The following is a 12094-nucleotide window of genomic DNA, read 5'->3' on the forward strand; positions in this document are numbered from 1 at the left end:
AAAAAAACTAGACAGTCAGAGAATCTAAAATTCCCAAAATGTCTTGGCATGGGGCCCTCAATGATTTTGTTATAATGTTTGAGTCATTCAGATAGCATAATAACACAGCATAAGCTATGGCAAAATGTGTAAAATTGCAGGGAACTATCTTTAAAATGGTAAAATGTGTAGAATAGTAGGAAAGTAGCTTTAAAACATTTTTTTTCCTCAGCCCCATGAAGGGAGACTTTATAGAAATCCCCTTAAAAATCCCACAGGTCTACACCCTGACAGGCAGATGTGTAGTGACCTACCGTATACATAAAAAGACACACATGCACACGCACACACACACACAGTTCATGTGTATTGAACTATACAGGATATGCACAAACACACAAGGTTCAGTGAGTGTGCTATGCAGCACACATGCACAACACACACTGAACTACTTAATTGAATCAAGAATAACAGATCGTTGGGTTTTTATCCGTGTTACACCCAATTTATTTAGCATAAATCGTTCTTTTGTGCTCGCTCTTTTTAAAAGGGTTAAGCAAATTTCAACCAGCTGCTCGATATTTCAGGTAGTATTTGACATCAATTTGATCTTTATTAATGGACCAGTCCTGGCAATAATGCAGTGGGGTTTCTTTCTCTTTCAAGATGCGGTCATAAATATGATGCAGTTTAAGAGGTGGTCTGAGGGGCGTCACCTCACTTTCAATTTGGGGCCAATTAACATACATGTATGCAAAGGTTTGAGAACATGAATTCAATGTCAGAAAGCAGGCCTTGTGATAGAGAATAAACAGAGGAGATGCTCACATATCTATTGAGGAAAATGCAGCAACAAATACTTTTAGAATAGCTTAGGAGGACGGTCAGAAACACATCTGTGGCCTTGCATCAAAGGCTGTTTGTTCATTCCCCAGGTGACTCATAGCAAATATGTGGCATAATGGAGCTCAGAGGGCCCCAGCTAGCCATTCAACATCAGAGATGAGGAGCTTGGCCCTGAGAAACTCCATAGAGAAAATAGATAAGGCCTTTAGAAAGGGAGACTTGCATTCTAAGGCGATGATACTTTTGACCTTGTTGGTTATAAAGCTGTGAGAGTAACAGTGTCCACCTTTTAATCAAAATGCTATAGTGATTGTAAGGTGCATCCAAAGCACAACTGCAGATAATATATAGAATGTGTTATACTGTAGCTCCACAGCGACAATAGACAGTGACGATGATGCATCTCCCTGTTACCATTGTCATGTTATCAAATTTGACAACTGAAGATAAATGGCAACAAAGATCTGGATTCACCTTCCCTTGTAGGGAGAAGATATTGGATCTGAAGCAGCCCACACATCAGAACAAACATTTCTTAACCTTGCTTCTCTAAAACTGTGAGAGTAAAACAACAAAATGAGGAGTTGACTGGATGTCCATTGGGTGGTGAACCATTCTTGATACGCACGGGAAACCCAGCAGCATTGCAGTTCTTGACACACTCAAACTGGTGCGTCTGGAACATACGAATGGCACACACACAATCCATGTCTCAATTGTTTCAAGGCTTAAAAATCATTCTTTAAACTGTCTCCTCTACTTTATCGACACTGATTGAAGTGGATTTAACAAATGACATCAATAAGGGATCATAGCTTTCAGCTGGATTCAGCTCGTCAGTGTGTCATGGAAAGAACACTGTTTTGTACACTCAGTGTATACTATGTACTAACCATACTACACACTATTTAGAACATACTATTCAGTAAAAATGTATGTAAGCAACAAAACAACATACTAAGCTAATCCATGCAAAGAAGGTGTTATCTTAAGTGCAATTTGGTTGTTCCACACCATTCATTAATTAAAGCACAGCCCATCCCCTTTATCCAATTATCAGCTTTTGTCAATCACGTGTGTAGGAAAATACTACTATTTTCCTCAATAGTGTGCAGCGAATTCATGCTAAATGAAAAACGTAAATAAATATGACATCCTGGCATTTAATGTACTAATTTGTAACAATTTCACATACTATTATACTCTTTTCTTTTTCCAAAAAGCTTACTAATAGTATGAGTTTTCGGACACGCCCAGTGGAGCTTCATCCTAATCAAACATGGACTTAAAAAGTATTCTAAAATCTAAGGTCATCTCTATGTCACTGTTTTGTAACTTTAGAAGAACAAACTGAAATCATGATGAATTTCTGTCTTATAAAGAACTGATGTTTTTTTTCAGTTCAAACATGTCTCAAAAGAAGCCGTAACAGGACCCCAAATGTACCCATTTTAAACTATTCCAAATAAGGAATAACTGCATTACAGTGGACATGGGGAGTGACTGACTGACCTTTGCTGTGTGCCCATGTGTATGTGCGGCTGACAGTGGAACTCCTGGCCATCTTCTGCCCTCCTCCATTGGCTCCTCGCAGTCCCAGAGGAGCACCACTCGGCCCCTCCTTCCCAGGGTACACGTACTTGGGCATGAACTTGTAGAACCAGGCTCCAGAGCGCTTCCACACCTGGATAACACATACAGAAGGGTTGTCGTCAGTTTTGAGGACAAATGTATGAGTTCCTACTAGTTCAAGTAGTACTTTTTCAGTTTTCATAAGTTTTCTCCAGTTTCCTGGAAACCTGAACGTGGCCCTGGTTTACAAATTGCTAGGCACAACCTCACATCAGAACAAACATTGAACATGTGCAATTTGCATACAGTATATTAAACATAAAAAAATGACAGCCTTTCCATGCATACCCAAAAGGAAAATAACTATAATTTCAAAAACACAGATTGGTCTAAAAGCAATGTCTGAGGTCCCATAGGCCACAACAGTTCTGTCTGTAGAAGCACTGACAGTCTCCTGACATAAGCATGCTAACAAACTGGTGGTGGGCGCTAGGCTCACCACCGTTCAGTGCTGTGGGCAAGCCATGTGCCACTAATGGACAGCAGGCACTAAAATGTCAGGGCCGATAGCAGCTGCTCCAGAGTTGGCAAGTGCCACCTCCCAGCCGGAAACACTTTCCTCATCTCTGCCGGCCTACTGCATTATCACATTTGATCAGGAAGGCAACATTTTCACATTTGCATCAGCAAGTAAGCTCCCCGAAACCCCCTGAAAATCAGCAAGAATAAGTAGGCATTCCAAAAATGATGTTCTCATTCCGGCTTCCACTTTGGGGGAAATGTATGTACAACTCAAGTACACTGTACTGATTTGAAAACAAATGCCTTTTTTCCTCATAACCTATAGTCAGTAATCAAGAATATCATTTTTTACTCAAACTATCAAGTCAGTTTCTGAAATAAATGATGCAATTGCATGGTAACCATGGCCAATGGTGATGAATGACAGGTACTGTTCAAGCTCCACATTAATTCAAATTCTTGGATGACCATGGAACTCAAATGAAAGGTTAGAGAACTGTTTTCTAGTAAATAAGGGTTCAACTGTATTTCTTTGAACCCTGTACTTCTATTTCAAATAAAATAAAATAGTATTAGTCACATGCGCCGAATACAACAGGTGTAGTAGACCTTTCAGTGAAATGCTTAGTTAAGAGCCCCTAACCATCAATGCAGTTTAAAAAATATATATAGAAAAATAAAAAATACGGATGAGAATAAGAAATAAAAGTAACAAGTAATTAAAGAGCAGCAGTAAAATAACAATAGTGAGACTATATACAGGGAGGTACCGGTACAGAGTCAATGTGTGGGGGCACCGGTTAGTTGAGGCAATATGTACATGTGGGTAGAGTTATTAAAGTGACTATGCATAGATGATAACAACAGAGAGTAGCAGCGGTGTCAAAGGGGGGACAATGCAAATAGTCTGGGTAGCCATTTGATTAGGTGTTCAGGAATCTTAATGCTTGGGGGTAGAAGCTGTTTAGAAGCCTCTTGGACCTACACTTGGCGCTCTGGTACTGTTTGCCGTGCGGTAGCAGAGAGAACAGTATGACTAGGGTGGCTGGAGTCTGACAATTTTTAGGGACTTCCTCTGACACCGCCTGGTATAAAGGTCCTGGATGGCAGGGAGCTTGGCTCCAGTGATGTACTGGGCCGTTCGCACTACCCTCTGTAGTGCCTTGCGGTCGGAGGCCGAGCAGTTGGCATACAATGCAGTGATGCAACCAGTCAGGATGCTCTCGATGGTGCAGCTGTAGAACCATTTGAGGATCTGAGGACCCATGCCAAATCTTTTCAGAGATTTTGTTTTTTCAGAGAACAGGTTTTGTCCCATCAGGAAGTCCAGGATCCAGTTGCAGAGGGAGGTGTTTAGGTCCAGGGTCCTTAGCTTATTGATGAGCTTTGAAAGCACTATGGTGTTGAACGCTGAGCTGTTGTCAATTAATAGCATTCTCACATGGGTGTTCCTTTTGTCCAGGTGGAAAAGGGCAGTGTGGAGTGCAATAGAGATTGTATCATCTGTGGATCTGTGGGGGCGGTATGCAAATTGGAGTGGGTCTAGGGTTTCTGGGATAATGGTGTTGATGTGAGCCATGACCAGCCAGTCAAAGTACTTCATGGCTACAGACGTGGCAGGTTACCTTAGGCAGGTTACCTTCGCTTCCTTGGGCACCACTGGGACTATGGTGGTCTGCTTGAAACATGTCGGTATTACAGACTTGGTCAGGGAGAGGTTGAAAATGTCGGTGAAGACACTTGCCAGTTGGTCAGCGCATGCTTTGAGTACACGTCCTGGTAATCCATCTGGCCCCGCTGCTTTGTGAATGTTGACCTGTTTAAAGGTCTTGCTCACATCGGCTACCGAGAGCGTTATCACACAGTCGTCCAGACCAGCTGATGCTCGGTCTGGAGCGATGAGAACGCCTATAGGGAGGAGGTCAGCTGCACCATCGAGAGCATCCTGACTGGTTGCATCACCGCCTGATATGGAAAATGCTCGGCATCCGACCATAACACACTACAGAGAGTAGTGCGTACGGCCCTGTACATTACTGGGGCCAAGCTTCCTGCCATCCAGGACATATATACAAGGCTGTGTCAGAGGAAAGCCCAAAAAACTGTCAAAGACCCCAGTCACCCAAGTCATAGACTGTTTTTTCTGCTACCGCACGGCAAGCAGTACCGGAGTGCCAAGTCTAGGACCAAAAGGCTCCTTAACAGCTTCTACCCCCAAGCCATAAGCCTGCTGAACAATTAATCAAATGGCCACCGGACTATTTACATTGACCCCCCCCATTCATTTGTTTACACTGCTGCTACGTTTATTATCTATGCATAGTCACTGCACCCCTACCTACATGTATAAATTACCTTGACTAACCTGCACATTGACTCGGTACCGGTACGACCTGTATGTAGTCTCGTTATTGTTATTTTATTGTGTTACTTTTTATAGTTTTTTTATTTAGTTTATTTGGTAAATATTTTCTTAACTCTTTCTTGAACTGCTTTGTTGCTTCTTATGACTGCAATCCCGTTAACGGGATGATATGACAACAGCCAGTGAAAGTGCAGGGCGCCAAATTCAAACAACAGAAATCTCATAATTAAAATTCCTCAAACATACATGTATCTTATACCATTTTAAAGGTAATCTTGTTGTTAATCCCACCAAAGTGTCCGATTTCAAATAGGCTTTTCAGCGAAAGCACCACAAACGATTATGTTAGGTCACCGCAAAATCACATAAAAACACAGTCATTTTTCCAGCCAAAGACAGGAGTCACAAAAAGCAGAAAGAGATAAAATGAATCACTAACCTTTGATGATCATCATCAGATTACACTCATAGAACTTCATGTTACACAATACATATATGTCTTGTTCGATTAAGTTCATATTTATATCCAAAAACCTCAGTTTACATTGGCGCCATGTTCAGAAATGCCTCCAAAATATCCAGAGAAATTGCAGAGAGCCATGTCAAATAACATAAATACTCATCATAAACTTTAATGAAAGATACATGTTTTACATAGAATTAAAGATACACTTGTTCTTAATGCAACCGCTGTGTCAGATTTCAAAAAGCTTTACGGCAAAAGCACAATATTCAATAATCTGAGAACAGCGTTCAGCCACAAAAGGAAGCCATACAGTTACCCGTCAAATTGTGCAGTCAACAAAACTCATAAAAAGCATTATAAATCTTCACTTACCTTTGCTGATCTTCGTCGGAATGCACTCCCAGGACTCCCACTTCCACAAGAAATGTTCGTTTTGTTCGGTAATGTCCATCATTTATGTCCAAATAGCTATTTTTGTTAGAGTGTTTGGTAAACAAAACCAAAGTCAGAAAGCGCGTTCACTAAAAGCTGACGAAATGTCAAAAAGTTCCGTAACAGACAGTAGAAACATGTCAAACGATGTATTGAATCAATCTTTAGAATGTTTTTAACATAAATCTTCAGTAACGTTCCAACCGGAGAATTACATTGACTTCAGATATGCGATGGAACAGAGCTCCCTCTCATGTGAACGCGCATGGTCAGAGCATGGCCAGGTCATGGTAGACCTGACTAGTTCCTGTCTCCTTCGGCCCCACTTCACAGTAGAGACATCAGACAAGGTTCTACAGACTGTTGACATCTAGTGGAAGCCGTAGGAAGTGCAAACTCATCCACATCCCACTGTTTGTTCAATAGGGGCTGTGTTGAAAATCTACCAACCTCAGAATTCCCACTTCCTGTTTGGATTTTTTCTCAGGTTTTTGCCTGCCATATGAGTTCTGTTATACTCACAGACATCATTCAAACAGTTTTAGAAACTTCAGAGTGTTTTCTATCCAATACGAATAATAATATGCATATATTAGCAACTGGGACTGAGGAGCAGGCAGTTTACTATGGGCACCTCTGTGCACCTTTCATCCAAGCTACTCAATACTGCCCCTAAGTAAGCATTTCACGGTAAGGTCTTCACGTTGTATTCGGCGCATGTGACAAATAAAGTTTGATTTGGTTTTGATTTGAAAGGTCTGTCATTAATGAAGGCAGGATATTCCCTTCAGAACCCTCTGCTGATGAACTTTAGCATCAAAGCCTTTAGGTCAGTTTTAGTAAGTCATCTCGCTCTCGTTAGCCTACCTCAATAAGTCCACAGGCATTTCTCTGGCCAATCAAAACAGGCAGACCTTTTCTCTACGTTTAAGTGTTTCTTAACGAAAAGGTCTCCTCAGGAACTCAGAGGTTAGCTGATGTTCAAAGGCTTCTGGTTGCCTTCAATTATCCCTAATCATCCTCTATCAGGGTTTGGTGATAAAAATCCATACCTCACCATGTTTTAATGAGGTAAATCACCCGTTTAGGGCCTATTGGAAGGTGCCATCTAAAATATTGATTTTTGCCAGTTGGAACGCAACCAGCTCAGTTGACACACCGGTTTCAGTGTAGATCACAGCAACTCTAATATTATCCTGGGTGTCAAAGCTGAGAAATTATCAATTGCTTCTCTCAAATTCATCTCTCCTTGACTGTAAATGACATCCCTTCCCTTGGGACTGACAGGTGAAATTGAATGAGGAAAACAAATAGACTGAACCATACACGATGGACTGATGTGGTAACATTAAGAGAAGCAGGGACATCTCTATGGCCAGTAAGAAGTCACTGTATGAAAGCTACCATATGAAAACGACCATATATACATCAGCGTTCCTACAAAACGAACATGCCAGAGAACAAAACCAATAGAAACGTGTCAAATTTAAATGGACAAATCCACCGGGTGAAAAGGGATGACAGGCACTCTCATAACCTGTCTTTACGGCAGACGTGACAGACATGTATTGCATTGACCTCTTTACATTCAATTATTTATCATGGGAGGGGAGAAATAACAAAAAAGGTCAAAGCTGCCAGGCGCAATTTCTCTCATTATTTAATCACGGTAGTAGTCATTACGGTAAAGGAAGAGCATGCTCTACTGGGGAATCACAACTGTCACGTCAAGGACAACATAAAGGGGGGAGATGGTGGTGAGGCAACTTTCTCCACGTCAGGTCCGATAATATGGGCCTTCATTATCTTAGCTGCCATGTTGAGGGGGCTTTAAATCTGGGTTAACAAGTACAGAACAGGTCCACCCTACATTCGCGGTTAAACATGTAGCAAGCGTGCTGTTAGCGACTGTGCTCCGCCAAAGCCACAGGATTGATGTCTGTGATGGGAGTTATGTAGCACAGCTTCTTTTTGTTCTTGAAATGACTGTTTAAAGACTGTTTGATGAGTTCCTCTGGGTGTACATGCAGTGACGCATCTACTTTATTAAAGAACAACATACATAGCAGAAATCACCCCTGGAGAACACAACCAAATCAATGAAATTCATGTTATTCTTTTCTTAGTAATCTTTCGCTGCAGATCACAATAAAGAGTGATGCAAGGTGGAACTTACAATGGTACTGCGAAGATGAGTATTTGGCTATAATAGGATTACAAGCAGTCGTCCGAAAAACTGTTTTGTTAAAATGTACAATCTAGCATCCTCCCCAACAAAAATATGCAAATCCTCTGTTATAAAGCCGAGGATTTACAGAGTAAAAGCAACTAGAGTCCAGAAAACAAACTTAATTTCCTTGACAAACAATCAAAGTGCAATGTCATTAGCTCCTGCTTTTCAATTCAAGATAAACATATTGGATGAGAGACTCATGTCAGTGGGTTTGCCCGTTGTTTGCCTCATCAATTCAACATGTAACATGCGCAAGAACGCTGTATTGACAATATGTCAGTCAACTACACTAAGGATTTGTCATTGAAGTAAGAAGTAATGTCATCTTTCACCAGGCAGGAAAAAAACACATTGCTTAATGCAGGAATGGGGAACCGGCGGCCCACATTTTGTAGGCCCTCGGATCAATCCCCCCCTCCCCCAACAAAAAAAACTCAGTCGGGGTCTCAACTTACTGTTTCGAGTTAGAATAGTAGTATACACAAGGTGCAATTTTGAAATTTGATTGTGCATCAGCAGTTTTTCTCTTGTTATGTCAGTTACTGATAATTTTTGATTGTTAAGTTAGCTGGCTGCTAAACTATCTAAACTTCTTATCATGTTAAAAACATGCAAACATTTCTCTCCACCCGATGGAAATATGTGTAGAATTGCAGATATCTCTCTGCTGTCAAGAAGGGGGCCACTAAAATGTTTTGCTCGATTTGTGTGAATGGGGGGGAATGTGGGTACGCACACTGCGGCCCCTCTTGATTTCAGATTGTTTGTGGCCCCCACTCCCTTCAAAGTTGCCCATCCCTGACTTAATGGCAACTTCTATGTGGAGTGTGAAGAAATAAAGATATGCATATAATTGAAAATATGTTAATGTTTACAATTTTCATCAGTCTGACTAGCTTCACTATTTTTTCTGGTCTCAAAAACCTTTATACATTTCATACAGTTAGTTCAGTTAAGACACAATCTGCCTTAGAACGGGGAAAGACCACAGTACAAACAAGATATGAACCACTTTTCAAAGAGGAATGACTTGCGGTGTAGGTTAGCAGCACAGCGCTGATAAACCATGCTGAGAAACCCACAGCTGTACAGACGTCATCTTTGAAATTAGATAACAGAGACAGGAGACGGCTGCTGAGGTTTGGCACAGGTGTAACCACAGTAATATGAGACATGTGAGAGGAAAACTGTGGATCTTTACTAGAGCGTACAGCCCACCTCCAGACTTGTTTTTCATTGGGAAGACAGACTGACACAGTGAGAACCTCTGAGTGCATTTTATCATCAATTGCAGGGCAGGTCTGCCAAAGACAGAAAAAGTATCCATACATAAGAGACAGGAACTTACTTTACCAAAAATCATTCACCTGTTTTAAAATAACACTACTTTTATTAAACTCCTCAGACTACAACAGTTGCCAGTGAGTATCAAAGAACAAATTGAGAAAGCTTATAAGGAGAATTACCATCAGGTAAACATCCATGCAGGTAACACCAAACTATTACCAATACAATCCAGGTCTTCTCCAGCCAATTACCAATTGTGCTTCAATAGCGCGACGCATATCCAAGCATTAATTTCCCTTTCACTATTCGACAGATTTAGGACGTGCCAATTGAAATTGTAATGGCGGCAAACAATTTCCTTTCAGGCGTTTTAATTAGTGGGTATGATAAGATAACATCTTTAATTTGCATGGGGAGAGGCAGTGTTTCGTGAAATTAGTTCTGTGGGTGCGGTGCATGGCCGGTCAGACTGGCGACTGGATCGGGAGTTAAAGTCAGTGGGCTTGGGGAGTAGCAGCGAGCCAAAACTCTATTAGTGCCACCCGGATCCACTGTGTCACACTGACAAAAAGGGTCAGCCCCGGGAGAGGTTGAGCGGCACTAACCACTAATACTCCGGCGCTAATGTGTGGAGAGTGACCGGCCGGAACAGGGAACACAGCCACTGGGCCGGGGCCCAGGAGGTCTAAATAAGTTCCCCTAGTGTGGTGCAAACTCCAATTATTGGTGGTAACAGATGTCACACAGTATAGAGTAAATCATTGACATTGATTACGGTCTAAATTTCTTCACATTTACTCCAGTTTAATGTGATTTTACTTTCACAGGAGACCCAGAAAATCGGGAACATTCCCAGAACATTAGCTAAGATTGCCATTAAGGTGCAGTTAGGGTTTTATCTATATATATATATAGATATAGAAAACAAGAAATTTGTGGAGTGGTTGAAAAACGAGTTTTAAGAACTGCAACCTAAGTGTATGTAAACTTATGAATTCAACTGTGTGTGTATATATATATTTCACACACAGTTGAATTCATAAGTTTACATACACTTAGGTTGCAGTTCTTAAAACTCGTTTTTCAACCACTCCACAAATTTCTTGTTAACAAACTATAGTTTTGGCAAGTCGGTTAGGACATCTACTTTGTGCATGACCCAAGTCATTTTTCCAACAATTGTTTACAGACAGATTATTTTACTTATAATTCACTGTATCACAATTCCAGTGGGTCAGAAGTTTACATACACTAAGTTGACTGTGCCTTTAAACAGCTTGGAAAATTCCAGAAAATGATGTCATGGCTTTAGAAGCTTCTGATAGGCTAATTGACATCATTTGAGTCAATTGGAGATGTATCTGTGGATGTATTTCAAGGCCTACCTTCAAACTCAGTGCCTCTTTGCTTGACATCATGGGAAAATCAAAAGAAATCAGCTAAAACATCAGAAAATAAATTGTAGACGTTCACATGTCTGGTTCTTCCTTGGGAGCAATTTCCAAACGCTTGAAGGTACCACGTTCATCTGTACAAACAATAGTACGCACATATAAACACCATGGGACCACGCAGCCGTCATAACGCTCAGGAAGGAGACGCGTTCTGTCTCCTAGAGATGAACGTACTTTGGTGCGAACAGTGCAAATCCATCGCAGGACAACAGCAGAGGACATTGTAAAGATGCTGGAGGAAACAGGTACAAAAGTATCTATATCCACAGTAAAACGAGTCCTATATCGACATAACCTGAAAGGCCGCTCAGCAAGGAAGAAGCCACTGGTCCAAAACCACCATAAAAAAGCCAGACTACGGTTTGCATCTGCACATGGGGACAAAGATCATACTTTTTGGAGAAATGTCCTCTGGTCTGATGAAACAAAAATAGAACAGATGGCCATAATGACCATTGTTATGTTTGGAGGAAAAAGGAGGATGCTTGCAAGCCGAAGAACACAATCCCAACTGTGAAGCACGGGGGTGGCAGCATCATGTTGTGGGGGTACTTTGCTGCAGGAGGGACTGGTGCACTTCACAAAATAGATGGCATCATGAGGCAGGAAAATATGTGGATATATTGAAGCAACATCTCAGGACATCAGTCAGGAAGTTAAAGCTTGGTCACAAATGGGTCTTCCAAATGGACAATGACCCCAAGCATACTTCCAAAGTTGTGGCAAAATGGCTTAAGGACAACAAAATCAAGGTATTGGAGTGGCCATCACAAAGCCCTGACCTCAATCCTATAGAAAATGTGTGGGCAGAACTGAAAAAGCGTGTGCGAGCAACGAGGCCTACAAATCTGACTGAGTTACACCAGCTCTGTCAGGAGGAATGGGCCAAAATTCACCCAACTTATTGTGGGAAGCTTGTGGAAGTCTACCCAAAACAT

The 12094-nt window shown here is 41.4% G+C and overlaps 1 protein-coding gene across 1 annotated transcript in view; it reads right to left on the reverse strand.

Moving 5' to 3' along the window:
* LOC139536733 (rab effector Noc2-like) overlaps nucleotides 1-12094 on the reverse strand; it is a 72655-nt gene that overhangs the window by 21691 nt on the left and 38870 nt on the right. Inside the window, exon 6 of the mRNA XM_071337330.1 lies at nucleotides 2338-2509. Coding sequence (XP_071193431.1) covers nucleotides 2338-2509 — 172 coding nt within the window. The remainder of the gene's footprint in view (nucleotides 1-2337; nucleotides 2510-12094) is intronic.

This window comes from Salvelinus alpinus, chromosome 13 (genome assembly GCF_045679555.1).
Source record: "Salvelinus alpinus chromosome 13, SLU_Salpinus.1, whole genome shotgun sequence".
In the NCBI taxonomy this organism is placed as follows: Eukaryota; Metazoa; Chordata; class Actinopteri; order Salmoniformes; family Salmonidae; genus Salvelinus; species Salvelinus alpinus.